This window comes from Trichoderma asperellum, chromosome 2 (genome assembly GCF_020647865.1).
Source record: "Trichoderma asperellum chromosome 2, complete sequence".
In the NCBI taxonomy this organism is placed as follows: domain Eukaryota; kingdom Fungi; phylum Ascomycota; class Sordariomycetes; order Hypocreales; family Hypocreaceae; genus Trichoderma; species Trichoderma asperellum.
The window spans coordinates 1890430-1918327 of NC_089416.1; the positions used below are offsets into that span (position 1 = coordinate 1890430).

At 50.8% G+C, this 27898-nt stretch overlaps 7 protein-coding genes and 1 non-coding gene across 8 annotated transcripts; 4 read left to right on the forward strand and 4 right to left on the reverse strand.

Annotated features, from left to right (window-relative positions):
- Positions 1–271: 271 nt before the first annotated feature.
- On the reverse strand, positions 272–1225 carry TrAFT101_002939 (uncharacterized protein; the record flags this gene model as incomplete). The annotated part of the gene is made up of 2 exons (XM_024899354.2): positions 272–1054; positions 1115–1225. The coding sequence occupies 2 exons, from the start codon at positions 1223–1225 to the stop codon at positions 272–274; spliced, it is 894 nt and encodes a 297-aa protein (XP_024764054.2).
- Positions 1226–2981: 1756 nt separating this feature from the next.
- TrAFT101_002940 lies at positions 2982–3055 on the reverse strand. Its single transcript has one exon. It is a non-coding gene; the product is annotated as a tRNA-Asn (tRNA).
- Positions 3056–4766: 1711 nt separating this feature from the next.
- ARO4 (3-deoxy-7-phosphoheptulonate synthase) lies at positions 4767–6809 on the forward strand. The gene is made up of 3 exons (XM_024907637.2): positions 4767–5008; positions 5241–6020; positions 6081–6809. Exons 1-3 carry the CDS (start codon positions 4966–4968, stop codon positions 6386–6388), a joined length of 1131 nt encoding a protein of 376 aa, XP_024764055.2. The 5' UTR covers positions 4767–4965; the 3' UTR covers positions 6389–6809.
- TrAFT101_002942 (uncharacterized protein) lies at positions 6589–7717 on the reverse strand. The gene is made up of 2 exons (XM_024910523.2): positions 7259–7717; positions 6589–7191 (listed from the first exon to the last, which is right to left on the reverse strand). The coding sequence occupies exons 1-2, from the start codon at positions 7320–7322 to the stop codon at positions 6791–6793; spliced, it is 465 nt and encodes a 154-aa protein (XP_024764056.1). The 5' UTR covers positions 7323–7717; the 3' UTR covers positions 6589–6790.
- Positions 7581–9150, forward strand: TrAFT101_002943 (uncharacterized protein). Its single transcript, XM_024902352.2, has 2 exons — positions 7581–8456; positions 8589–9150. Exons 1-2 carry the CDS (start codon positions 7638–7640, stop codon positions 8913–8915), a joined length of 1146 nt encoding a protein of 381 aa, XP_024764057.1. The 5' UTR covers positions 7581–7637; the 3' UTR covers positions 8916–9150.
- A 4998-nt stretch (positions 9151–14148) lies between these two features.
- Positions 14149–15744, forward strand: TrAFT101_002944 (uncharacterized protein; the record flags this gene model as incomplete). The annotated part of the gene is made up of 9 exons (XM_024904983.2): positions 14149–14166; positions 14263–14295; positions 14367–14475; positions 14573–14716; positions 14776–14819; positions 14882–14919; positions 14975–15115; positions 15201–15620; positions 15699–15744. 9 exons carry the CDS (start codon positions 14149–14151, stop codon positions 15742–15744), a joined length of 993 nt encoding a protein of 330 aa, XP_024764059.2.
- A 3481-nt stretch (positions 15745–19225) lies between these two features.
- Positions 19226–20322, reverse strand: TrAFT101_002945 (uncharacterized protein). The gene is made up of 2 exons (XM_066126745.1): positions 19560–20322; positions 19226–19506 (listed from the first exon to the last, which is right to left on the reverse strand). The coding sequence occupies exons 1-2, from the start codon at positions 19930–19932 to the stop codon at positions 19442–19444; spliced, it is 438 nt and encodes a 145-aa protein (XP_065982852.1). The 5' UTR covers positions 19933–20322; the 3' UTR covers positions 19226–19441.
- A 470-nt stretch (positions 20323–20792) lies between these two features.
- On the forward strand, positions 20793–27502 carry TrAFT101_002946 (uncharacterized protein). Its single transcript, XM_024903477.2, has 3 exons — positions 20793–26028; positions 26088–26899; positions 26964–27502. The coding sequence occupies exons 1-2, from the start codon at positions 21239–21241 to the stop codon at positions 26209–26211; spliced, it is 4914 nt and encodes a 1637-aa protein (XP_024764062.1). The 5' UTR covers positions 20793–21238; the 3' UTR covers positions 26212–26899; positions 26964–27502.
- Positions 27503–27898: the final 396 nt, after the last annotated feature.

The window sequence follows — 27898 nt, forward strand, 5'->3', positions numbered from 1 at the left end:
CGACCATTAGTCGTTGGCGCTTCCAGAAAAAGTTCCCGGCCCTGTCACACAGCGAAGAAGCGGTCTGCCCCAGCATTGAGGCCGACAACATCGAGCAACGATTTGGCAAGGTGTGCTTCTCTGTACACTTGAATGCAGGGTGTCTAGCACATTGGCTCCGGTCAGAGGTCTCAGTCAGCTGCCGTCGCTTTTCCTGCCAGTTGAGGGGTCTGATGGCGGCATCCCACAAGGCTGGGTCAGACTTGGGGTTGATGACTTTTGTCTTCCCCTGCTATGAGATGACGATGTGGTTGAAGTGCCCAGGCACTTTGAGTCTGCACTTCTCGCAATCGGCTCGGTACCCAATGCTAAAGCTCTTTTTCATTCCGGGTTGCCATGTCCAACTGTCAATGGTATGCTTGCTTCGCATATGACCTCTGCGAGCAGGGCTGGGTGAATGGGCATCGCCCTCACTGTCAGCTCCGTGTAAGTGCGAGCGCGGCGGTGATTCAATGTCCATCATGGCGTTAGGGTGATCCATGGCGCGTGACGGCGACGGCGGTAGCACTATGGAGGCATCCATGGTTACGCCCATGCCATCATCCACCATCATACTGCTCTCACCGAAATCCTGATCCAGCGCGTTGTCTTCCACTTCGGAAATCGGTGACGGTAGTCTTCGGTGGTTTTGCGCAGCTTGCCAGTCTTCCAGGCCCGACATTACACGAGGCACAGACTGGTCGTCTGAGAAGCCCGCGGGGTGGTGGCCCATGTTGATAACCCCATTAAGCGTCGTGACAACAGGCCCGGGGCCAGCCCACTCGTTCTGCTGACCACGCACCTGCGCAGCGAAGCTGGGCTGTATTGGTGTTGGCATCCGATTAGAGCTCATCATGTTCACTTCGGTATCATCGTGAGAGCCAGAACTTCCCATGGACGAATGTGACCAGCGAGAAAACAGTAGCTGTGTGGCCTTGCCGTCGGATTCGAGGCCGATGGAGCCCACAGACGATACGGACGGCCACTGCTGCGACGACCTTGGCGAGGTTCGAAGAGGAAGGCATTGAAGTCGTTTCTACACCACCAGTTAGCATACCTCGCAGGCTGTTTAAAGCATCTCTCTGCTGGGACTCACGCTACGGTGCTCCTCCAGACCCATGGAGATACCGTCCACCTCTCCCTCACTATCTCGGCCACGCTTCCGGCTAGACTCGGACACGTCCATGTAGCTTTGTGTATCAAACATTGCAGTGGCCCTACGCAATCGCAATGTGCGTGATCTGGGGTATAATATGTAGAACAGAAAAAGATAACGAAAACGATGCGCGGTGACGGAGTACCTGTATCCAATGACGGAGCTATCAGGCAAGACGAAATACAGCAGAAGTGACAGGTGGGTGACCGCCGCCTTGGCTACCACAAGACGCCCCTGGGATTCTACGGAGCAGTGAGCCCTCGACAACGGCACAGTCGTACAGAAGGCGGCGACTGTGGCTTGTGCAATAGCGAATGCCTGATTTCAAAAAATAAAAAATAAAAACAATAATAAGAAAAGGTGGTGGCTTGGGGAGATGCTTGGGGGCTTTAGCTGAGGCAAGACAGTTCTTCCACTCTTGGAGCTAGCCCTGCTCGAGATCGGAAGACCTGGTGAGGGGAACGCAAGGAGAAACGCTGCCACCTGCCGCCGAGCTCAGCCTAGACTGCCGGATCGCCAATGATCATCTATAGAAGTCCGGTGGCGGTGGCCTGGGGAGAGGAGGAAGAATACAAAAGGGGGGGCGCTGCTGAGGAGAAGAGAGAAGAGCAGTTGGCCCCGGGCAGTGCTCCGGTACGGTGTAAGGTCTGCTGTTGCTTGTACTAGTAGCAGCCCGTAGTATGTGAGACAGGCAAACACCGATGGCTGGGGAGAGAGGCCTGTATCGATCGGTGTGCAGGGGGCTGGGAGAGGCAATCGTGGTGGTGCTTTTCCGGCCTTTGTGCAAAAGACTGAAGATGCCTATGGAATCTGGAATTCCCGATTGGTGCCTCTCCGTAGCAGCGAGTCGGCGCACAACAGCAGACTGGATTACAGAAAAGCATGGAAGTAAGTATTCAACTTTGGCGCGGAGAAGTTGCTGGCAAGGAAAAGATAAGATAGCACTGGTGGGCTTCAGTTAGTGTCTTCGTATGCTCGGTACAGCGGCGCTCCAGAATCGGTGCTTGAGCTGCCGAGAGAGGCCCAGCCCTCTGTAAGTGACTGCCTAACCCCACTATGCACCCCATTCCGGCGCGCGCGCAGCCGTCAATCGCTCGCTCAGTCAGCAAACCCGTAAGAGTGCTGTAACATTCGATTCTGAGCTCGAGTCAAATGCCTTTGCTATTTTTCTTCTTCTTCTTTTTCTTCTTCTTCTTCTTCTTCTTCTTTTTCTTCTTCCATTTTTTTCTTTTTTTTTTTTTTCCTCAATTTTTCCCTTTCGCCACCGTGTGGCTGAGCTCCCATGGCACTTGTTTCACTGCTGCTTCATCATCTCCATACTATCTCTACAGGCAAAATACCGTTCGCAGTGCTAGTGGAATCAGTGTGTAACCTGATCTGCATGATCTGCTCTCTAACCTGGGGAAATAGGGAAATCTCGGCTTTCATCCCAAGTTGCGTAAGATGCACTTAACGAGAGGCGTGCTCCGTGCAGTGGTACTTGTGCTTAACAGACGTGCACTCGAGCTCAGTTCCGGTGTCTACAGCACGTAGTCCCTTAGTAGTTCCTATTATGTCTGTCTATCTCACATCATAGAAGCGGTGTAGCAGTTGGGGCTGCAGCGCATCTACCTACTAGGTAGTAATCTTTGCGTTCTGTGTATACATGGGCAGTATCTTGATAAGATAGTCGAGCTTTTTGACTTCATTCATTACGTGTAATTCGATAAAGGGGAGGCACGTAAAAAGAGAGAGAGAGATAAAATAGAACGAAGGTCAAGATTTAAAAGATCAATTAGCAAAAATATAAGATCGGATCTTATCTAATCTCCTCCGGGAAGGCTCGAACTTCCAACCTCCTGATTAACAGTCAGACGCGCTAGCCAATTGCGCCACAGAGGAATTGATGATTCGACGCCTTCTAAAGATACTTATAAGCCAAAGATTGAAGCAAATATCCCACATCAGCGGTTACATCAATTGTAAAATTGGAAGAAACCAATTTGAACGTCAACACGTACATTTTATTCGGATACTTTATTACAGAATACGATGATTATTTTATACTGTGCGCAGCGGATCCCCGGTTTCATGTCCTCTTAGAGCGCATCCCGGGTACGCTATACGCAACTTGTAGCTTTAAGACAGAGACGTTATGTATGAATCACAAAGACTCATCACATTGCAAGCATATTACCAAATACCAAGGAGTGCAAGGGGTAGATTAAATAAGTCAATCAACTATAAAAGCCTGCCATTTTTATCGCTTTATAAAATCGATTTTTTTCTTCTTCATAATACCAGATTAGTATTACTACTACCGCTTCTGCTAAGTAGCGCGGAGAATTTGTAACTGACATGCATATTGCAGGGTAAGAAGCGTTTCGTGTCCTAAGCTTAGCCGCCAGGCACATCGGAGATTCCTACCCATAGGCAAGAATCTAATGCACGTAAAGAAACAGTATATCTAGACCTTAAAACGGTAGTACTGCTACTGCTAGGAGGTATTACCACATGCAAAACAGGGCAGCAGTCAGCATAGAATGCTGACCGTCTTTTGAGGATCCCGCAAGCGCCGGATTGAAGAACCCGCTGGGTGACATAAACATGGATCTATATGTGGTGATCAATTAGCCCCCCCATGCTTCCGCTTCCCGCTGCTGACAGCAGTCCACTCGGAAGCAATGCCACTATCAGAAGCAAAGCAGCTCCAGCTTACGAGTATTACAGCCTGTAGGAATGCTGGGCTAGGAGGAATGCTTACGAGAGGGATTGGTGCTATACACAATACCCAGTAATGCCCTGTTGCCTGATCACACCTCTCTACTTCATGCACTGGGTGGTTACGGGCTGGCCCGCCGTACGACCGAAAACACCTCGCAAATGCAGGGCTCGTCCATCTAGAGTGGGATACATCATCGCGGCAAGATCTGGACCGAGAGCGGAAGGTGTGTAGTAATCCCATGCAGCGTCGTCAGCTTACTACCGAGCAGTGTACTGCTTGAACGTACATGTAGGATGATGCTGGCCACTGGAGACTGGATGCTTGATCAGCATCGATAACTGTGTTAGTAAAGAGACTCGTTGCGAGAGAGCCCAGCACAAGAGTCGTAAGAATAAGAAGGAAAATAGGGCCAGAATAGCAGCGGCAATTGCACCAGAAACAGAAAAAAACAAAGAAAAAATAGCATTTAGTTTCTAGCTACATATGCTCTAAACAGCATTGAGTCTCTCGTCCATTATGGCTAGCTGTATTTTTTAGACTCGTGGATCAGCCATCAAAAAACGAACGGCGCCCAAGAGAAAAAAAAGCAAAAAAAACTTTGTTGCTAGAGGCTGCGATCACTCGCAAACCGCTGGTCCAATTGCGAGCCGTCGATTGACCACTCCCGGAGCTAAACTGACGTACATACATCCATGCTATTGTGGATGGACCCTCTCTTTTTCTGTGTCGCGGCGCATCCACCACTCCACTCCTCCGAAGCACGGCCGGTAGCAAGGCAGCATGGCTCCGAGATACCTGTCAAGGGTAAATCTGACTCATTGGACACTTCTGCGACGGTATTTATCTTGGCCGTCTTTTCTTCTAGAAATATTCTCTGGTTTATATCAAATCTCTTTTTCCTTTCACACATATCACGCTGAAAATTGGCCTCGTTGCCGTCCAAATTATACCCCATTTAGCTTTTTGTGAAGTGACAATTGCATCTGGCTCACCCCGACATCGCAAAACACCCCACCTTAAGAGACAAATCTCTTAATTTTTTTTTTTCCTGTCGCATCTGACACACAGCAACACTACCAACGACAAAATGCCCGGCGTTGATGCAACTATCACTACAGATGACACCAGAAGTACGTATAAGCGAAATGTCAATTACTCCAGTCTGCGAGAGCTTCACCCAGCGATCCCGGCGAATGCCGTGGGGCTGGGGACTTTGCAAGGCGCCTGTGGATGTTTAGCACATGTTGCGCCGATGTTACTGCCAATAGCTTTTTGCGCCTTGGGCAGTTTGGCTGTGGCACTGCACTATGCGAACAGTGGGATTCGTGCTTTATATCATGATATGCTAACAGACGTTTATAGTTCTGGGTCAGGATCCTTTGATCCCCCCGGCTCTGTTGATCTCTGAGATCCCCATGACCGCCACTGCCGCCGAGACCATTCTCAAGGGCCGAACAGATGCTGCCAATATCGTGATGGGCCAGGACGACAGACTACTGGTTGTCGTCGGCCCCTGCTCCATCCACGACCCCGAAGCTGCCCACGAATACGCTGGCCGTCTCAAGCAGCTCTCCGAGAAGCTCTCCGGCGATCTCTGCATCGTCATGCGCGCCTACCTCGAGAAGCCTCGCACAACCGTCGGCTGGAAAGGCCTGATCAACGACCCTGATATCGACTCTTCCTTCCAGATCAACAAGGGCCTACGCGTTTCCCGCAAGCTCTTCGTTGACCTGACCTCCAATGGCATGCCCATTGCCACAGAGATGCTCGACACCATCTCCCCTCAGTTCCTTGCCGACTGTATCTCCGTTGGCGCCATCGGTGCCCGAACAACCGAGTCCCAGCTTCACCGTGAGCTTGCCTCCGGCCTGTCTTTCCCCATCGGCTTCAAGAACGGAACCGATGGCAGCCTTGGCGTTGCCATTGACGCCATTGGCGCTGCTGCCGCCAAGCACCACTTCATGGGTGTCACAAAACAGGGTCTCGCTGCCATTACCCGCACCAAGGGCAACGAGCACGGTTTCGTTATCCTGAGAGGAGGAAGCAAGGGCCCCAACTTCGACAAGGACAGTGTTCAGGCAGCTAAGAAGATGCTGACGGACAAGGGCCAGAAATTGGCCATCATGATCGACTGCTCTCACGGTAAGTCTTGATTTGCATTTGAAAGCATTCGAATAACTAGTTTGACTAACGGGATCATAGGCAACTCCCAGAAGGACCACAACAACCAGCCCAAGGTTGCCAAGGTCATTGCCGACCAGGTTCGGGAAGGTGAGCGCGCCATTGTTGGTGTCATGATCGAGTCCAACATCGGTGCGGGCAACCAGAAGGTTCCTGCAGAGGGTCCTGCCGGTCTTAAGCGTGGCGTCAGTATCACCGATGCATGCATCGACTGGGAGCACACCGTCACAGTTCTGGAAGACCTTGCTTCTTCCGTCCGCGCCAGAAGAAAGGTCAACTCTGGTGTGCCGAGCGAGGAGGCTAAGGTGAGCACTTTGGAGGAGGATTAAATCAACTGGTGTCGTATGGATTAGTCCAAACTGGAAATCGGAGGAAAAAGGAAAAAAAAGAAAGAAAAGATAGGGGTGAGTTTGTTGATTTCGAGGTATCACAACCCCCAAAGCCTATGCGGGCTGCGGCTGGCTTTATCCTTGGCCGAATCAAGGTCTAAAGGAGTGCGTTCAAGTGGAATGCACAAAATTGGCGCATCGAAGGAACCATCAAAAGTATATGTCATCTTCAGCCATAGTTGCAATGGCTTACAAAAGCCTTTTTAGAATATTAGCATTGATTTACAGACAACATTGGCGCGTCGGCAGCCTGAATGCGTCGAGTTTGCTGCTCATAATGAATAACTAAATATTCATGATTCTTTTGCATTGTAAATTATCTCATTTAAACTTTTATACCTTCTATCGCGTAGCACTGCCCACAGCTGCATAACTGGAGCCTGTCCGTCCTATTGATCGAGCCTCTCTCCATTCTAGCACCCTCTTGAAGGCAGCCCAGCCCAGCAGCCCCAGCGTCCCAAAGATGAACCCCCAAACAATGATCTTGTCCTTGTTGCTATCGCGCTGGAAGCACATGGTCACGACGTCATCTTCTTCTGCGTCCTTGCAAAAGGCTATCCCTTGACTCAAGCAAAATGCCTTGGTACACTCGGAGCATGACGACGTCGCCGACCGGGGGACATGGTCTTGGGGAGAGAAGGATGCGTCGTAGAGAATAGACCGGCTGTCGGACTGGTGCTGCGGGCCGAGTGGGATGATGGTGCTGTTCTTAAAGCATGTGCATTTGCAGAATCTCTGCGCGGCTGATGGCAAAAGAGTCAGGACTTGGGCTGTCGATGCGCAGAGCTGCGCGGCGTGCGGTTCACTTACAGGAGGCGGAGGCCAGAGCTATGAATGCGGCAAGAAGCAGCACGAGGAGATGAATTCGCGCCATGGCGACTCTGGGCGCATTTGCGGACCGATGCACCTAGAGAGAGCGGCCTGTTGCGATGAACTGGAGGAAGCCGACATTCACTGTATCTTCGGAGTAGAAGGCGTGGTAGCTCTACCAAATAGTGGCTGCGAGGCTGGTCGCAATGGTGGGCCCCCTTGGCCGTCCTGCGCTTTGGTTGGTCTGTAGCCGCCACGCTTCAGCCCCACGTTCTACAAGGAAAAGTTGCAGCCCGTTCTCCAAAATCGCTGTAAGAAAAATCTACAGACGACGCTTTGGGGGCACCGCATACAGGCTTTCCCAGCACAGACTTCGCCAATGGCACGAATAACGAGGATGCGGAGACTGCAGTCTCTGCAATTGTCCCTGCCGTCACAATGCGCCGCAAACAGACCTTCTTTTGCCGCTGCCCGCGCCATCTCCACGACCAGCCCCTCGCAGGGCAAGAACACCGAATGGATCCGAGGAAAGCTCTGGAAGGGCGAGGCGCCCGGCCCTGCTGATCCCTACACGCAGAGGATGGAGCCTGAGACACAATCGAATCTGCCAGAAGAGGCGCTCGAGAGCCGGCCCCGACAGGACAAGACGCCTGCAGCCGTGCGAGACACCAGGCTGACTCTGCCGTACAGGCGGAGCGAGGCGCCTACCGAGAAGGAGCTGCAGGCATCTGACCCTACATATGTGCCTGCTACTGAGGCAGAGGGTCTGGAGGAGATTGGCGCGCTGAGCACGTGGTGGGAGCAGCCTGGACACTGGGGAGAAGAGAGTGTATTCAGGGGATTCGGCAGCTCGGAAAAGGTCGTGGAGAAGGAGGTCTTGGAGGTCTATCTGCGACGCGCTGTTGTCGAAGCACTGGCGCTACAGCAGACTGGAGCCTTTTCGGAATGGGCTACGAAGAAGTGGTCAGAGGGAGCATCTAGGAACGAGCTGGAGCAGGCATTGGCTCTGCAGGTTGAGGTGCAGGACGGCAAGGCTACTCTGAAGGGAGATGCTTCATCGGTCGTTGAGGCTCTGACGAGCGAATTGCCAGAGGCTGAGTCTACAGAGAAAATTTCTGTTGAAGAGGCAAAAGAAATGATCAAGTCGTGGGACCCCTCATGGAAGAACATTGCGTTGGATAACTCATTAAGATTTGCGGTATGTCACTCTTATACGGAGAGGAAGGCTCAATCATATCTATGAGAGGGTGCATTACTCACATCCCCTATACATGAGAGTCTGGGCAACGACACTGTCAATGATTATGGCTAACTCTATGTGATTATATAGCTCCGCAAGCGTCTCTACCAGCTCACCGGAACCCTCATTCCAGACGCCAAGCTCGCAGCCGCCAACACCATAAAGCACATCCTAACCCTCGCGGCCCAGGATCCCAAGCCACTGAAACTAGCCCAAGTGCTCGAGAAGCGCAATGCCTTCAACGAGCTGACCAATGTCACCGTGCACGACCGGAAGATTGGTCCTATCGACAAGGAGGTCTCCGTGGGACGCTGGAAGGTGATTGAGGAGGAGCTGAAGAAGCGCGATCTGCCTGTGACGGGCTATGGAAACGCGGGCAGAAACAAGGAGAGGGATTGGCTGACGGGAAAGATATGATGATGCTCATGATTTACGCAATGGGGGAATAGACCATGGCGGTTGTGGTAGTTGATGGCAGCGGGCGGGAACAAAAAAGAAGAAAAGGACAAAAAGTGTATGAATATACACCATGTACAACAGTAAATACCTATGAAAAAGGAAGAAACTTACATATCTACGAGGCCTTTTCACAACTTGTACGTTATTGTGTTGGTATAAATGAATCCTGCATTAAATATACTTAAAATGGGCGTTTAATAGGTGCATCTTTTTTCTTCCTCTGTTACGCTGTATCCTCTAAGGGTTTCTTAAGTTGTCTATTTACTCAAGAGGATAAAAACGGAATAGACGTTTAGAAAATGGTCGGCAACTACAATCAGATAATACGTGCATAAGAGTAGTGATTTAACTTGCTTTGGAGTGGTGCTCATATTTCTCCTCATGTTTGCCCTCTTATTTTCTTCGTTATATGCTCTCTATACATGCATTCATTTGGTTGTCTCAACTACTTTTTTTGATTCTCGCCCATTACTCAACAACCAGCAGCATTGCCTTGGCTGTTTCAAGCGACAGTGGCGTACATGTAACGCTGGCGTTTTGACTCATCCTGTAATATCCTATTGGCTGTCAAGGTCCCTTGCCTGGAGAGGGCAGTAGTAGGTACTAATTGCTTGATGTGGTGCCATCGAGCATGACGTTTGAAGTGGGAACTTGCGACAATCTTAACCTACATACATAAACCTAAGCACTGATAAAACCTGAAGCCCCTTCCGGGCGTTGCAGTGCCCGAGAGACGCGGCTTTTAGGCTTTTAGGAAATTGTCATGAGCCGTTCGTCCCGGGTTGAAGGTGCCTGTGCCCTACTGTATGCATTTCGCTGCTCGGGCCTCGCTTCTCGGTTCTCAAAATGTATACGCAAGCCACTAGAAAGGAGAAAAGAGGTTACAAAGAAGAGGCAGTAGTTAAAGACACGGGTTTGACCCGTTTATTTATCTGCGGGATTAGCAAACTCCCCCCAAAAAGACGACCGGGAAATTACTCATGCCAAATCTACATGGTAGTTAAAACGCAATATCGCACATCAAATAGCGAGAGGGCAACACTAGCTGAAAGCGTAGCGACAACAGCTTTATGGAGGCCTTCTCGCGCCTTTTCGGGGAACTTGGCAAACTCGTACGGGTAAGGCCTGTTGCCGGCGGGATCTTGCATTCAAACCCTGGTTGCTGGTTGGAGGATGCCAAGACTTGCGAAGTCGTCTCTCAAAATGCTGATGTTTGGCACTGGCCGTACTCGCACAAGGTTCTTGGTGTAGCATTGTAGCTCCGCATGAGGGAGAGTGTGCAGGGGCACCGAATCGAGTGAATGTTGCGCCTGGCCCTACCTTATCGCTGGGCTGTCCTAGTCGATTGATCCCTGCTCATGGAAGGATCCAGGAAGGTTTTTGACATTTGACACACTTGTATGGTACGGTACGCATGAAGATGTCATCCAAGAAACTAGACTCGGCGTCAAAGCATTTCTTCCACAACCTTCGCATGTGTAAGCAGCAAATGCCACCATTGCCGCTGGCAGTAGACTGAGCTAAAAGAATGGATGCAACGGCACTCACGTCGCAGCGCATATGAGGCCCCGTGACTCGGTGTATATGAAGCCGTGGTGTGAACGGAGAATGACTACTGATATCAGTAAGAACAAGTAGTTTGTAGAACAGGAGATGCCACACGAAAATGTCCGCACGAGGCTCGGCAATTTACGGCCACGTGGGAAGAGTCGCGCCATCGACGGACCACAGATTTGGCAGTGGGCATTATTGGCAACGAAGATTTGTCGATTCTACGTTGCCCTTGTAGCAGAGGTATTATCCTCGGTCGAGGAGCAGCCAGAGTACATGCAACAATGGCAGGGTCAGCGGACTGCCGAGGCGTAAGAGGCGGGTAGGGCCGTCTCCAGCATTCCCTGCATCGTAGCATGGATGGATGTGAACTCCGTGCAAGAAGGAGTGCAAAGCAATGGTGGTATTCCGTTCAGACACTGCCGGCTCTGCCCGTGAGAAGTAGCACTTGTGCGTGGCCGAATCGGAGCCTCGACTGCCTGCGCTGCATGTGCCAACCTGCAGAGCGCTCTTCACATGGCTAAAGGTGATGCACACCCATTCGCGCGAATAGCAGGCCGAGTATACGAAGTAGCAGCACTACTGTCCATACAAATACTCCGTAGGGCCAACAACGCTTGCGTAATTCTCTCCAATGAAAAGGCCTCCATCGAGGCCAAGACGTTCCATTGCGGGCAGACGACCACAAATTTGGTCATCGGCCGCAAAGGTGATACTGGTAAGGCTAAGCCGCGGCGATCAGAGCATGGGCATTGGCTGGATCAAAGCTGCTGGGCTCTAAGGTTTGGATAAACAACGGTTTAGCGGGTTGAACGCACCGGCGTGCACACCGCCCTCTGGCTGAGTATCTGGCCTATCAAGAAGCCGAAGCACGGCAAAGTGCTACCAAACGAGGCGGAGGAGCTGTCTGTCTGTGAACTGAAGCTCGACCCGCCCAACTCCGCGCTGGTCAAGTCCTTCTCTCCAGCCAAGGAGGCGCCGAACGAGGCTCTAACGAAAAGACTGACTAGAAGGCAGGGCGCTTGCAGAAACCTGTGGTCATGGACGATGATCTGCCCACTTGTCAGGTTTCTGCATTGCTGAGCAGCAGTAATCCCGCGAATACTCCGTGCATGGCATGGGATAGCTTTGTACGGCTTACTGCTACTGCCTAGTAGTAATACTGCCTGCGCATAGACATGCTCTGGAGCCCTGGAGAGGTTCAATAGCGTGCGACGGCTGATTCCCAGGCTGCTGAAGAGAGATCATTGAGGTCGAGACATACTGTATGTGTTTGATGCCTGTTCTAGGTCTGGGCATCGTTTGTGTTGTCGGCCAAAGCTGGCCAGTGCTTTCTTCGCGGGACCTAAAGTTGCCCGCAACGCTGCTCCGTGCAGGGCGCTTTAGCACCTGGGAAGCCCCACAGAGCGCTAGGCGTTTAGCCTCCGAGGCGGGGCGGTAGAGCGCTATGATGGGCTTGACGGCCTGGATGGCCGCGTGCTGCAGCGCTCAGTTGGCTGCTTCTCGTGCCGCTGCCGTTTTACCCAGCCAGTCACGGCAGCAGCTGAAAGTTCTAGCCCGTCGCGCTGCTAGCCCTACCGCAGGAGAGAGACATGCAACTCTGTGGCTGGCCGCTGAGAAACATGTAGGTACTACTTGTATTCCGTATCACAGCGGACAATGACGGGTGCTTGTACAAGAGAGAAGAGTTGAAGTGGAATGGCCCCCGTGTAAAGGCACTGCTTTTTGTTATTGCGCACTACTGTACCCATACAATTCTAACGGCATTGTAGGTATCAGACGGGAGCTATCTTAGTAGCAGTACCGGTCGGTACTTTCAGAGTTTGTACCTGTACTTAATCATGCCATAATAGCCAGGGAGTGGTCGTAGGTTCCAGGAACCAGCGTACAGAAGTTCCGATTCCGAGGCAAGGTGGTACTCGGCACTTCACACTTAATGGCTCACTCGCCATCTTTCGAGGGCTGCCTGGAACGAGTTAGCACGCCGAAACGGCGTATTGTTAGCTGCGTCAAACATCGACAGCCGGCCGAAGCCTGGGCCACCTTAATCTTGAAGCTGTCAAGGCCAGGCCTCTCCTTTCATGGAGCCCCCCAGAATGGCGGTTTATCCTGGGCAAGGTGGCGGTACAAGCATATCGCATATCTGGCCTGGTGTGGAGGCGGATTCCATTGTCTTCCAGCGCGCCGTTACGGACGCATTACTGGAACAAGCGCTCGTATGCAACCTGGCAGCGGGACCCAGCAGCTCACGATGCAGGAAAGTCAAGTGCCTAGACGGCGCAGCTACGGCGAGTACGAGGTTAGGAAAAAGACACGGGTGCTTCTCCTTCGTACAGGTACAAGGATAGAACCTGCAGATGCAGGCTTGGGCTGATGCATTTGCTGAGTGCGTGGTTCTCGCTAGGTGTGCGTAGTAAGACTGATCGAGGCAAGGCCAACGACGGCGATGCCACCTCCATCCATCCATGTACGGAGAACCCTCGCATTGTGAATTAAGCAGCTCTTGCAGGGCATTACAGTACCTATTTCCGTGCTGAGCTCGAGGCTGATGCGTGCCTAATGCTGTACTCGATTCGTACCTGAGCCCGTGTCTTGGGCATCGCAGCATCTCCCCTCCCCTCCCCTCCGGGCCGTCTCCGAGTTGTTAGTTCTTCTGCCAGCCCTCGCCTCGCCTCTTCCTTCTCTGCTCCTCCTCTCTTCTATATCCTGCTGTAGCTGGTTGGTTCTGCATTCTCTCCTGGGCGCAAAAAGCGGCTAATAACTCACGCCTGACTCGGCCGTTCAGACAATCCGCCACGACCGCTTCGGGCCCTAGACGAAGTGGACACGACTAGGGTGATAATCGTTGGCGAGAAGAGGATCTTACTGTCTTTTCATCCCCTCCAGCCATTGCCCCCAGTCGACGGTTCCTCTCGCCTGGCACAGTACCTGTATTCTGTGCTGTAATAGCGTGCCCCAGCTCAGCCAGCGCTGTCCCCGGCCGCTCTTTCGTGTACTCGCATGTGCTCCTGTCAACTGAATTGTGAGAGGAGAGAGAGGCTGGGCGGCGATTCCGGTCCGCTCTGTTTCAGGGTGCCAGCTTTTGAACCTTTTTCTTCCTCGGGCAGATCGGCTAGCGTTTTCTGTTCTCTCTCTCTCTAACCTGTTGAGATTGACGTCTGGCTGGGCGAAACCTTAAGTTCGGAAACACAACGGACCGTTGGCCTCTCCCACTGCAGCTCCCACGAATTGTCGACGAGGATCAAAGCAAATTAAAAACCAAACTAAGAGACGCCACACTCTGTCGACTCGCATGGGCTGTTGCATCTAGATACTCCTTGCTCTTCATTGTCGCTTCCCCCCTCCACAACTCAGCTTGATACCACAACAGCACTCTGAAACCCGCGATCGGGCCGCCCACACGATTTGTCAACTTCCGCCAAAACGCAACTCTGGCTGACGGCAACACGACGGACCTGGGGTTTCCATCAAAGGGGGCAAGCGAAAGGAGAGGAGGGCTCTTACTGTGCACAGCCCAAGTCGAAGCCTCTCATTCCAGTTACTGAGGTGGAGCGCCAGTTTGCCAGAGGGCTACCTCTCGGCTTTGAGTAGCATGGACGACAGACGGCCTTCATTAGCTGTAATGACAGAACCGTCCGGAATGATCCCCCCCGATGAGGTGTGTACGACAAGGCTGCGTCGCCCGTTTGCTGCCATGCCACCTGTGGACGATACGCTGTTCAACTCAACTGCTAACACAATGCGCTCGGCACAGTCTGCGGTGTCGCCGCCGGACGACTTCGACGAAGTGAGTGACTTATCAAATGCGCTTTCATGAGTTTAGTGTGTTGATGCTGGGACAACTTCTAACCGGACCAGGGCAACGATATCGGAAGCTTTCAGTCTTCGCTGACTTCTGTTACCTCTTCTATCCTTCATGGTGTTGTGGGCGAAGGCCAGCGTGTGTATGCTGCCTATGGCAAAGAAGGTATGTAGACTCCAGATTGTTCTCATGCTTCAAGTTTGTTGTCACTTGCTGCTCGCTAGCTCCAAACCTTGCGCTAACGCATTTCCCTTCCTTTCAGAGTATGGACTTCCAATGGACGACCAAGAGTTGGATCGCATGGATTTGTGCCACACCAAATACTACGCTCTATTGAAGCAGCGACGCTTTCTATCACCGATTGGCGAGAACCCCCAGAGGATACTGGATCTAGGATGCGGCACAGGTAATTCAACTCGCAACTATGGATGTCATCTCGTCACTTGCTGATGTTAGTTCAATTAGGTATATGGTGCGTTGAGGTCGCCGATGATTACCCCGGGGCACAGGTAAGATTTTTAATCCAAAGAGACCTGATGTGAAAGCTGGGCATTAACGTAGACTTATTCAGGTTGTTGGCGTTGATATAGCCCCAACACAACCACAATGGTACGTATGAGATTGGAGCTACGAAGAGTATCAGAATACTGATGTATCTGTAAAGGGTACCGCCAAACTGCCAGTTCGAGCTCGACGACATCGAACAAAACTGGACGTGGAAATCAGATAGCGCCGACTTCATATTCTCTCGTGATTTGATTTTATCAATACGAAATTTTCCCAGGTTAATTGACCAAGCATACAGGTACAGCGCGCTCCTCAACTAAGGCCTCGCCTGAGCATTCTCATTTTCATCTCCAAGAACTGACAATGTAACTAATGTTCAACAGGCATCTAAAACCTGGTGGATGGATTGAATTTCAATGCTATACCGGATTGTTACATTGCGACGACGGCACATTATCTGATGAGAGTACGTTTCGGAACTGGGCGAATCTCACGAAGACGGCATGCGAAAGATTTGGCACTCCAGTGGATGATCCGACCCGATTTAAACAGTGGTTTGAAGAACGCGGATTCGAATGCGTAACGGAAGAGGTGTACAAGATGCCCTGTACGCCCTGGGCTAAGGACCAACGCTTGAAGCTCATTGGAGCGTGGGAACAACACAACTTGATGAATCATTTAGAGGGCATGACCATGCGGTTATTCCAAAAGAGCCTGGGTTGGACAGAAGAGGAGATTTTGGTAATTTCCGCCATGCTGCGAAAGGAATTGCGAGATCTGGGCGTCCATGCCTACTGGCCTTAGTAAGTACACTTGTTGGCGAAATCGTCTAATGCATGCATGACTTCAGGCTTGAGGAGAAGCTTACTAACGGCCAATAGCTACGTTGTATACGCTCGTAAGCCCGTGAGACCGACGGGCCAATAGTTGACTGAGACTTTTTTTTGCTTGCCCTTTTAGTGGTTTTCACTGACTTCGGTTTGATGCGTATGGCGACAGGGGTGCATACGCCGACTAATCTTTGGAAATGCTGCCTTGATATGGGAATAGTAGAAAAGACCACCTCGAAGATGCCGCCAAGGAAGATGCAGTTACATACACTAATACCCGATATGGCGCTCGAACAACCTCGATATGCCGAATGAGAAGACTTCATTGGCGGTAAAGTCATTGTCAGCTGCCTTCACCGCTCCACCGCTACTCTGGTTGCCCCATAAATGCCGCTGAGGGCTCAGGGAACCCAGCATCAGGACACTTCCGGATGAAAACGGATGAGAAAAGGCCGAGGCGCTGCATGGAGCCCTGTTGGCACCTTTGTCGCCAATAGGACTCACAAAACTTGAAATGGCATACGGCTTGTTTTATTAGCTTTCTTCTTCTTCTTCTTCTTCTTCTTCTCCAGCTCTTATTTTCCAACAATTGTATGGTTTAGGCGTCTGCAACGTGGCGTGGCACTTGTTTTAATGGGATAACATGATGGTGTACAAATTATGGAATATACGATGGAAGGATTTACTTGGCGTTCTTGCTCTTTATGCCTTTTGAGCGTGTTGCATTGGCATGGCTGCTGCAAGATCAGCAAGGGCACTAGGGTCAGGAAGAGGCATTCCTACAACTCGGTTGATCGCACAGCCACTTTGAATTTTTTTTTTCCCCGTTTCTTTTTGTGTAAAGAGATACTGGGCCGTTTCTGGACACTACATGATGAGAGCATCTCACTCTCCAGATACACGAATTACGCATCGATAGCGAAATACTATATACCTGTGCTGTACTCTGTACATGCAAACTCCTGCGTTAATAACGTTTTTTTTCTGTCTCCGTATCCACAAACTCATATGCCTCTGTCGGAGCCCGTGTGACCCAGCTCCCTGCATTAGTTCACAACGTTGGTGACGGGAATCCTCAGATACGATACGGTACTTTGTGGGGATGATCAATTGCATTACGTGACTATAACTGCCTAATATTGCCTGGAGCTTTCTCTATATGCGTTTGATAGCTGGCCCATGTAACTCTACGTTGCAGTTATCCTCTGGCGTTGCCCAATCTACCTATATGCTCTTGTCTCACCACTAGACTTCCAATCATATTACATTTGGTGTCAATCTCGAGTTATGATGTGAGTTACGATGTCTATAAAGCATTAACCCCCCTTTATCAAAGACTTTTTTAGAGAGAGTTTAATATCATCCTTTAGTGGAAATTGGTGCTCGTTTTTGATATAAGGTTAATGGCGTGAAAGGCATCAGATACTGTGCATAACATCTCAATGGAAGAAGAACAAGGTGACATGAGATTATCTTATAAGTGGCGTTCCATTCCCTGAATATTGAAAATTAATATCAAGGTGTGGTAGCTGAAAAAGTAGTACGAATATGTATATAACTGTATGGATGTATGTCGGCGAAACTCTCAAAAAATAACACCAAAACATGTATTGATAAATAATAGCAAATCTGCGACTGCGGAGTGCATCTTTAGATGGACGAGAGTTAACGATGAATAGGATCTGGTAGAACACGATAGAAGCATATGAGACTGAGAGTGGATTTAGAGGTGAGGCTGCTACATGCATGCGCACGATGTCTCATAAGTGACAAGTCGCCTCGCTTAATGCTTTCTGTTTGTAGTACAAATAAACTAGATATGTATAGATAGCATACGAAATTAATGCTCAAAAGTTACTTATTCATTGATGTATTGACTGGGAGATATTTTCTAGTCGTATTATTAGATCTGCCAGCTGCGGGTACTACTTCCTCAGTGCATCAATATTCGCACAATGGCCCTCCTTTTCAAAGAACGAAAGCATCGTATTCATCTACTTAGACGTAGTCATGTGCATTCTTGCAAAATCCCCCACAGTCTGGGGTACGTCAGACCCCGTCTTTTGGCGGAAGATCTCAGCCAACTGCTGAATACACGACTTAGTCTCCGGCTGGAGAGATGGTTTTTCCTTTGTTCTCCTCTGGGGGAAAAAAACGCTTCGGTCGCAACCTCGTCGATATCATCCGTATTTATTAGGTAAAGAGGTCTCTGAGATTGGTCCAGCCTTGTCCTCATTTCAGTGGCAAACAGCTCGCTTAAGAATCTCTCGTCTCTCGTCAATGTTCTCCAGGAAAGAAACGGGCCCTCGAAATCGTCCATGACGTTGAATCATTTGACTTTGTGGAATTGATAAGATGATGTTGGATATTATGCTTGCCGATAAACTGAGGGTTATTTGTTGGGTTGTTAGAGTTGTCTCCATGACCATCGACAGATGTATATACACAGTGTTCTGCACTGGATTGAGCGCTGAGTCAACTAGAGGGGCGTGCGCTGGCCTTGTTCGATGACTCCACCATTTTTGCTGTTGAGATTTGAAGATTTTTGTGGTGCAAATGCCTCTGGTTGTACTAATTTTACATAGCCTTTTGCTGGTTACCTGGACGCTGAACACTGCTCATGTTGACGGAAAGCCCGCATCGCTTGCTCGTTCAAAAACGGCTGCCGTATTGTGAAGATGGCTTTGTAGTAGCGTTGTCTTAGGTGGTAAACTCGCTAGCTTCTGAAATAAGGAGGAGATTTATCAAGGTAACGCCAATAATGTTGAAGTCTGCGTTTCTGGATAGGAAAGCACTGACTCTTGTTTGCCTGTGGCATCTATTATATTTTAACCCGAATCTTTGACTAAACATTTCCTCATCGCCTTTGTATCTCAGTTCGCTTTGTAAGTCTCCCTTGAAAAAAAAAGGCAGCTTTTTGCAATATTTTTGGTTTGTGACTACAGATACTGAGCTGAATCTAATTTTCCCATCCGTGAGATAACCTGAAGCCGACTGACGCGGGCGCGGTTGACGACTCGATGCAAAGAGATTTACGAATATTTCTAAGTCAGAATACTACAGATTGATATTTGGGATCTGTTTCAGTACTCATGTATTGCTTGCTTCCTACGGTGTTTTTGAACAATAGTGTAGTCCTTGAGTGGCATGATTTCTATATGATAGGACAGTTAACTATTGGAGGCAACAATGCTTTTTTATCAACAGTTTCCATATCAAATGAGACTTCTTTTGACAATTATTAGTCCCCTGACAAAGAGGAAATATTTCTATTTGTAACGCCGGTTTGTATTACCCTTGAGCTGCCAAATTTCAGTCACTTGTGATGCTGTATTCTTATCCTGCGATCTACACTTGATATGTACCTATTACTAGTAGATTGGCTGTCGAGAGTTTGCGTAAGAGATTGGCTCAAAATGATAATCATCTAAAATTCTTTGCTAGAACATGTTGCTGAAGTACATGTAGCCATATTTTGCCGGCCGTGTGAAGAGTCTGCTGGCGCTCACGGCTCTATGACCCATTACAGAAACGCTTGAAAATTAATTTGGGAAATCTTTTTGTTATTCACTACACATATATGCACCAATAAGATGGTTCCTTGCATTCAGCCGAAGCTTACACGTTTGGACTATTTACTGGAATCATCTGCCAGGGTTCACGGTATTTCACCACAGCAGTTGAATTTAACGGCCAATCTCACGTAGTCCTTGTCAGAGAGCTCCACCATGTCTGGCAATAATTATACTTGTACGAGAAAGCAAAAGGCCCCCCTACCGGATACACACAGCTTGTTAGTCAGCTTCTTCTGTTCTGAAACCAATGCCAATGCCGTTATTCGCTATGATATGCACTTTGTCTAAGGCTTGTTAGTCCTAGGAGAGGAGGGGCCAGAATATGCACAACACCAACGGGTCAAGGCTGCCAGGATGGGGACAGTCAGCCTCTGGAGAAGCACGCATGGATTAATTGACTCGTGCGTTCGTGGCCTACCAGTCAGATGGAAAGCTGGAATCAGATGACATTTAAAGATACTGCTAGTGGGAATAGCGTTTATCGGAGCCGAAGAGTAGTGCTGATGTTGGACCGCATCGTCGTCGGCACGAGAGAAAACCCCTGCTTGCTGCTCTGCGCATATATTTAGCTGTCCGAAATAAGAAAAAGAGAGCCAATATGACATCATTGAAGAACCAAGGGCTTTTGCTTCCATCTTTTCGCTCGTAAGGTCCGGACTGTAAGCAATGGAGTTGAGAGAAAATGCTGCCAAAATAGGACGGAGCTTCATCGTCGCGTTTTTCTTTGCTCGGAGAGGCCGCCTGGGTCTAGTGAATGGAGATACGAGAACTTCGGTTCCGGCACATGTGAAGCCGCGCTGCCTCGTACCGCGTGGTCCTTGCAGTAATTAGTTTGTGCTCTGTATCGGCAGATTGGACGGCTGTCTGTCCTCGAATAGATGAGCTCGGTGATCGTCGAAACGGCCAGTGGAGATGACAATAAAACAACCCGAATAGCCATTTTTCGCAGCTCCAGATGGCGCCGCTGGCCTTTGTTCCAAAGCCAATTCGAATGTGGTGACCCATCGCGTTTGTGGCATGGATGTAATAAACGCTCTCATTGTTGTTGTTTGCTGATTCCAACGGGTGGCCTTGGCTCCGGCGCCCAAGCAGCGGCCGCATGTGCGGTGATCGACTAGGTGCGATGGATCACGGCTTCTGTCCGCAGATGAAATGATTCTCGTCAATATGCTTCGCGCCGGCGCCTCTCATTGGCCTGGGCTGGCAGCATTGCAGGGGCTGCAGGGGCTGCAGGAGCTAAGGAGGGGCCCCTGCGCTACGAGTTTGTGCTAGCGGTGCACCCGCTGAAAGAAGCCTCTAAAACAGGTACTAGTCCGCTATCAATTTCTGCGAGGCTGCTGGCACCAGCACTTTGGGGACAGCTTTGGTGGGCGGCGGCGCGCTCTCGAGCAGCAAAACGGCGACCTGCAGGCTGCTAGAACTGAAGGCCGACCCGCTAAGCCCCAGCCGCTAAGCCCAGAGCCGTTGAATCGCAGGCCAGCCCCCATGCGCCGCTGGCTGTGCTGGCCCACCGGCCATCTTTTTTGGAGCTTCTAGGCGGACCTCCATTCAAGTTCCATCATCGGCTCATCTCCCGCCAAAACCTTTCTAACTGACGTACCGCGCTCGATTTCTGGAGCGACTGCCAGCGCCAGTCGTCGGACTGTAGGCGCTTGAATCGAACATTCTGCTAGATGCAGACGCAGCGACAGGCAGAGAGACAGGCACACACTAGCGAGCAAGCGAGCGAGCGTGCGGGCAAGCGAGAACCATATCCACGAAGAATAGCTTCCCGGCGTAGCGCCACAGTCGTCGGGTCCGATAAGAACCATCGTCACCAGCTCTACGGAGTAGCGTGGGAGAAATCTTTGATCACAGCACAGCGACCCTCATCCTCGATATTCGGCGATATACAAACATCCGCTGGTTAGCGTCGACCGTTGAACATCGACCGCGGCCCGCGACGGCCGCGATCGTCTCCCTCGAGCCATCTCTTTCTTCGAAGCGGGCATCCCTCTCGCGCCCCTACTGTTGACTATGTATCAGGGTGGTCAAAGGCATGTCTCGGGCAACGATCCCACGAGGCCTTACCAGCTGCCTCCCCCTCCTCCCCCTCCGACCTTGTCGCCTCCTATGGTTGGGCCTCAGATGAACATGACGAGCCTGCCGCCTCCCCCGCCGATGAGATACCCTGCCGCGCCTGGGTCGGCCCAAGGCGTCATGATCCCACCACCGCCTGGCCCCCCTCCTGGAAGTAGCATGATGCAATCCCAAAACTGGCATGGAAACTTTGGCCGCCTGTACGATGGACGCCCTGGCTATAGCATACCTCCGCCACCGCCAGCCACCAGCCAGCACCAGCCGTATAATCCCACCAAGTTTTACAATGCGATGCAAGCGGGACACGCCATGGCTATACCCCCCCCTCCACGCCCAAATGATGTTGGGAACGGAATGGGTGCAACGTATATACCGACGGGGGAGACGTATGGAGAGGGCGTGGGAATACCGGGATTTGGTCGGGAGGAAACGCAGAATACGTGGCAGTACGGGGGAACACCGCAGAGCGGGACGGAGACCACCACAACACCTATGGATGAAAGGCAACAGCAGGTGTATACGGGGGCAGCTCACGCCAAGGGGCTTTCAAACGCACCCAATGCGCCCACCACCGCCACTGCGCCAAGCACAATCCCACCAGAGATAGCGGCGCAGTGGCCACTGGACAGAGTCTTACAGTGGCTGGCACAGAACCAGTTTTCCAAGGACTGGCAGGAGACTTTCAGATCTTTGAACTTGTATGGCGCACAGTTCCTAGAGCTGGGTAGTGCCCATGGCGGCCGTGGAAACTTTGGTATGATGCACCAGCGGGTGTATCCTCGACTGGCGCAAGAGTGCGCGAACAGCGGAATGGGATGGGACCAGCCGAAGGAGAGAGAAGAGGGTAAACGTATGCGGAGATTAATCAGGAGCATCGTCACTGGACGACCAGTTGAGGCTTCCAAAGCAGTTCCTGCGCACAACCGAAAGGAGTCTATATCTACCAACCATTCCGCATCTGGCCATCCTACTGCGAGCTCAGATACTACAGACTTTGCTGAGTCCCCAATTGTGCCGCTCAGTTCCACGTTGGCAGCCAGGCGATTTTCGCAGACTAGGCCACCGGCAATACAGACAGCCAATGGAGCCGACACGAATCACAGAGGAATGTTAAAGAACCTTGATCTTGGACGCCAGAGTCCCACTGCCGAGCAGGGAACTCTTTGCTCGACCCCAGGCGGTAGCCCAGCTCCCCCGCCTACCCTTTCTCACTCAGTCACCACTCCGATTCTTTCTTCTTCGCCAAGTTCGTCCAAATTTACGCATCGCTCTAGAAACAGCACCGATTCTGCCGCATCCAATGCTGCGATATATGGATCTGGGCTTCCACCTGAGGCAGCTGGACTGCTGACCCGAGGTATGAGCTTGGCAGAACTGATGTCCGTATCAAGAAATCAAGAAGGCTACTCCAAGCCAGCCGAATCTCCATCATCTGCCAAGGACTCGAAGACTTTCCTCAGCTTTCTATCTAGGAAGAAGCGCCAGCAAGTAGACGGCGCTTTCCCATCACCTGATGATCTTGACTCTCCCACGTCACCGGCAGCCCTTCATAAGCCTCTATCACTAGGGATGCACGGCTCCGATGTTAGCAGCGACGCTCATCTGGATACATCTAGCATCACCTCGCAATATAGGCCAAAACATAGTGGCACCACTCAAGGCAGAATCTATGTTTTGGCCACAATGGACCTGTGGAACTACCGAATGTGCGACATCACCGATGCCGAGACGGCTGCGGACCTTCGCCGAGCAATCTGTCTTAGTCTTGGCCTGCCCGACACTGAGAATTCTTCCATATTCGCAACTGAACTGGGCCAATTTGAACATACAGAACCTCTGGATGACCAAAAACTGCTATCGAATAAGCGCGTGAAGGCCGACTCTACGGGGACATTGAAATTTTTCGTCTCTTCACATAGTGCGCTAACCCCGGGCTTGAGCAGTGAAGTGCCGACTTTGTTGTCACCATATGGCAACCCAGCGGGAATAGACGAAGAGGCGTATGCGCGCCTCAGTGGGCGCCAGAGATCTAGCTCGTCCCCGCCTACGTCCCGATCCAATACGTTAATAGGGGAGAAGTCAGATGAGAAGGTCTCGGCCGAGCAGACCCTAGCTCAGGAGGCGAGCGAGTATAGAGCCGAATTAGAACGAAAGCAACGCGAGTACCTTGCAAAGAAGAAGCAAGCTAACAAGAAAGAGAGCCCGACCATGCCACCAGAATCAATTGTAGGTTTTGGTATCGTGGGAAGGAATGTTGATTTTGACCAGCCTCGAAACTCGCCGTACGAAGACAGGAAACCTGATCAGCTCTTCCCTCAAAGACGGCCGCCGGCGCCACCAAGCGATCCTTCTGCCACACTGATCAAAGCCAATTCACTTAGCAAGAAAACGGGGCGGAATATGACCGGCCTTGCTGAAGGACACACGGCGCCACGGCCGCCTCTGCCTTCCGCTGCCACTGAGCCTGAGGTATCGGAGAATAGCAAAAAGGGCATGTTCAGCATGCCTGCTGCAACTAAAGGCGGGTTTATTGGCGCAGCACTTGTTGGCATGGGTAGAAACCTGTCAGCCATTGGACAGTCGACGGCCAACGGGCCCCGAGGAGTATCTCCGAACAGAGCTGCGTCACAGCCAGTCGTAGCTGGCAACAGCTCACAGCAGCTGCCGATAGGTAAGAAAGCTATGTCTACTGTTAATTTTCGCGAACCCAGCTCGGATAGATCTAGTCCTGGCTCAGTCTCTCCCAAGGTTCTTACTTGGAGCCCTAGAAACATGTCTTTTGTTGTGCCAGACTATTCACCTGCCCCTTCGCCCCCTTTGGCGATGACAATGATAGAGGATGAAGCAGTTACTAAGATGAAGATGATAGGGCAACGCCCGCCGTCGCCGGCAGAGCTCAGCCCCAGTACAGCCCGGCAGCCGCCGGTGGCCAATCCGCCATCCCCTCCTCAGCCTACCAACCCAAAGTCTCCTGGTCCAGACCTGGACTTTACAGATACCGATGTTCAATTCACTCAGCCATCTCTTACTCCAATGTCCTCGTCATCGCAAGGTCGTCCGCCGCCGGGAGACGATAGCGATGACGATTCCGATGACGGGCTGTTTGCCATTCCACTTGCTGGTAGGGGTAAAGGCAAAGGACCGAGTGGTGGAGAAGGCAGCGGGCCTGGGCACGCACAGAAACCTAGCTTGACTGTGAATACTTCCCGGCCAAAGAGCAAGACGCTATCAGTCTCCTTCACTTCCCCCCAATCGATAGGCGATAACGCCGATGACTGGTACAGGACTGGAAACGGATCACGCCGAACTCCTGGAACCCCTGGTTCCGAACAATGGGAGTCTGATAAGGAGAGCAAACTTGGTCGTCGGAAGTCCTTTATCGAGAAGGATGTGTGGGCAAATCGACCTGCCACTGACGATTTGCTCAACAACCTCGACGACTTCTTCCCCAACTACAATCTTGATGAGCCCGTGCTAGAGGATAGCGTCTCGACATTGGTGGCGACTTCACCGATTCCTGAAGTCGAAGAATCGCCGCAGCAGAGTGTGCCTCCTCCAATACCGGCCCCCGCGATGTATCAAGATAACATTAACCCCTCTCCCGCTGGCATTGCATCTTCTAGTCAATCCGTCTATGATGGTGATACTCTCGGCTCTGACGAGTCCACACTGAAGGCTCTGGAGCGCCGTCCATCTATACCAACTGTGGCACAAAGGAGCATGAGGCGTTCTGGCGGGTTGGGCCGAATGAAGTCTATCCGTGAAGTTGCTCGGGGCGCTCACGAGGCTAACAAGCGGTTCACGCATGCGCCGCACAACTCGGGCAATGTTCCTACCAGCGGAATCATGCGTCGCAAGAGCACCAAAATGTTCAACGCAAAGATTGTACAGATTCGCCCAGATCAACGTGGCAGCATGATATTCCCACAGGTTCCGCAGGACACCCTGCCGAAGCGCCAAACCACATTTAGGTGGTTCAAGGGCGAGCTGATTGGCAAAGGTACTTATGGACGCGTGTACCTGGGTATGAATGCCACGACGGGCGAATTCTTAGCCGTCAAGGAGGTGGAAGTCAATCCTAAAGCCGCGGCTGGAGATAAGAATAAGATGAAGGAGCTCGTGGCCGCTCTAGATCGCGAAATCGACACCATGCAGCATCTAGACCATGTCAATATCGTACAGTACTTGGGATGCGAGAGGAAAGAAGCCAGCATAAGCATCTTCCTAGAGTACATTCCTGGTGGTAGCATTGGTTCATGCCTGCGCAAGCACGGCAAATTCGAAGAACCAGTCGTATCGTCCCTTACTCGTCAGACGCTGTCTGGACTGGCTTATCTGCACCGAGAGGGTATCTTGCACCGAGACTTGAAGGCAGACAACATTTTGCTTGACATAGATGGAACTTGCAAGATTAGTGATTTCGGAATTTCCAAAAAGACGGATAACATTTACGGCAATGACAAGTCGAACAACATGCAGGGATCTGTATTCTGGATGGCGCCTGAGGTTATTCGGTCACAGAACGAAGGATACAGTGCCAAGGTAGACATTTGGAGCTTGGGATGCGTGGTGTTGGAGATGTTTGCTGGACGACGACCATGGAGCAAGGAGGAGGCTGTTGGAGCCATTTACAAGATTGCAAACGGGGAGACGCCCCCGATCCCTGAAGATATCCAAGAAACCATAGGGCACCTCGCGGTGGCGTTTATGATGGATTGCTTCCAAGTGTACGTTGGGAGAAACTTCTATCAAGGGAGAACAGCTTGTGCTAACGTTGGTAATGTAGGAACCCATTTGATCGGCCAACAGCCGACGTACTTCTTTCACAGCATCCGTTTTGCGAATTGGATTCCAACTACAACTTTTACGATACCGTCTTGTATAAGAAGATTAAGCCCAGAAACGCATAAGATGATTTGAACGACACATGCAGATATAAGCGGGAGTGTTAATGGGAGATGTCAGTGGGAGATGTCAGTGGGAGATGCAATATTTTTTTCTTTTGTTTTCTGGCTTCTTTTTTGTTATTCCCCGTTTCTTCCACATCCTTTGTGCAAATCAAAGGATATCTTGGTTGTATATTAAGGCTGCGCATAGCGTTTGATGGGCTTAGGTTTTTGGAAAAAAAAAAAAGAAACTTGGGTTGGGGCAGCGCCCCGGCGTGATGGTTTAGAGTGGATTTGGAGAAGAGAGAGAGAGAACGGCGTTGGCTATTAGTCTAGTATCTTTCTTTTGCGGTTGCTGGCGACCAATGAAACGCTATTACTTATATTTTATGCCACATGTCACAAAAACAAGAAAAAAAGAAGAAAATGCCTAAACCGATGGATAAAGAAAAAGAAAAGCAAAAAAAAGGTACACTGCGCTTCTAGTTTAAGGTTATTGTACGGAGACCTCTCTCCGGGCTGTTGGCCGCTGGTGAATTTAACCCCAGGCTAAAGACGCGGTCGAGACCGCGGGAAGGGTTTATAAGGCGGGGGAGGATGAACTGATTGGCTTCCAATAGCACCGAATTATTCTGTACTACTAGTTGCGAGAACTCGAGACAAGCGGGGGGCCTCCTGTTGTCTGAAGAGGCAAACATGGGGGTTTGTGTTTGTATGCCCCGTTGTGGTGGTTTCGGTATCAGCTTTGGAGATGCTGTTCTGACCAGGAGCCCCAGTCATCTTCAAATGCGACTCGAGCTTGTCTCGGTCTCTAGATCAATGGGACACCCTGGCAGACGAATGGATACCACACCCAAGGCAGCTGGTGGTGCACTGGAGGCCTGCTGGATTCCAAACCACTGTGAAGGGACAAAGGACACGTGAGCTGACGGCTAAAAAAACGATGGTGGTTGCTGGACCTTCCTATAACGGGCATATCGAACTACATAGGTTCCTAGTATGCTAGCAGCAGTATTGGATTTTCCAAGGCGGCATCCGGGACTTGTTCTTGAGTGCGCTCGCAGCGTATGGGGCTGGCTGTTGGCTCATGTCAATCGGGGGAGATGGAAATGGCCATGGCGTGTAGTGTAGGGGCATATTGTAGTATGGATATCCAATCCTACGGGTACGTACCCAAGTATGTAAGGTACTGTAGACTGTATGATTGGCTTCTATATTGGGGATTTGGAGAGGTGCGGCGGGCGCTTCACCAGAGCCGTTTCAGCGGTTCCATCCTGAGATTGTATGAATTGGTCCGAGTCTCGGCAGTCTTCCGTGGCTGTACAGCAATAGTACTTTAGCAGTATTATTGAACTTGCAGTACTAGGTACTATAGTTATAATTTTTTGCTCATAGTTTTTGATCTTCAAAGTTCTCTTAGCCTTGTTCTTGTCTGCTATTTGGTTGGTGGCTTTTATAGTGTATACTAGGTAGTATTAGTAGGTAGGTATCCAACTGCTAGATAACAACTTGGCTTGTGTACGGTACGCCCAAGTGCTTATGCTTTTTCAATTCGCTCGGCGCGTGCCGGACTTCCTCCTCAAGGTTATGCCGGGTACCCCATCCCTAGCACAGGCACTGCACAGGCACCACAGAGGTACCTGTGGATGTACCTGCTTCAGCTCCGGTCTGGTCGAGATGCCTCCAGTTGTTGCTTTGCGAGAAATGCCAA

Bases quoted from the DNA above. Each gene is read 5' to 3' on its own strand.
- TrAFT101_002943 (XM_024902352.2), top strand. From the start codon at position 7,638: ATGGCACGAATAACGAGGATGCGGAGACTGCAGTCTCTGCAATTGTCC. The intron at 8,457-8,588 runs GTATGTCACTCT...GTGATTATATAG, and splicing joins ATAACTCATTAAGATTTGCG to CTCCGCAAGCGTCTCTACCA.
- TrAFT101_002946 (XM_024903477.2), top strand. From the start codon at position 21,239: ATGTATCAGGGTGGTCAAAGGCATGTCTCGGGCAACGATCCCACGAGG. The intron at 26,029-26,087 runs GTACGTTGGGAG...TTGGTAATGTAG, and splicing joins ATGATGGATTGCTTCCAAGT to GAACCCATTTGATCGGCCAA.
- TrAFT101_002945 (XM_066126745.1), bottom strand. From the start codon at position 19,932: ATGAAGCTCCGTCCTATTTTGGCAGCATTTTCTCTCAACTCCATTGCT. The intron at 19,507-19,559 runs GTTGGTGTTGTG...AACAAGCCTTAG, and splicing joins CATCCTGGCAGCCTTGACCC to ACAAAGTGCATATCATAGCG.
- TrAFT101_002942 (XM_024910523.2), bottom strand. From the start codon at position 7,322: ATGGCGCGAATTCATCTCCTCGTGCTGCTTCTTGCCGCATTCATAGCT. The intron at 7,192-7,258 runs GTAAGTGAACCG...TTTTGCCATCAG, and splicing joins AGCTCTGGCCTCCGCCTCCT to CCGCGCAGAGATTCTGCAAA.
- ARO4 (XM_024907637.2), top strand. From the start codon at position 4,966: ATGCCCGGCGTTGATGCAACTATCACTACAGATGACACCAGAA. The intron at 5,009-5,240 runs GTACGTATAAGC...AGACGTTTATAG, and splicing joins CACTACAGATGACACCAGAA to TTCTGGGTCAGGATCCTTTG. The intron at 6,021-6,080 runs GTAAGTCTTGAT...ACGGGATCATAG, and splicing joins CATGATCGACTGCTCTCACG to GCAACTCCCAGAAGGACCAC.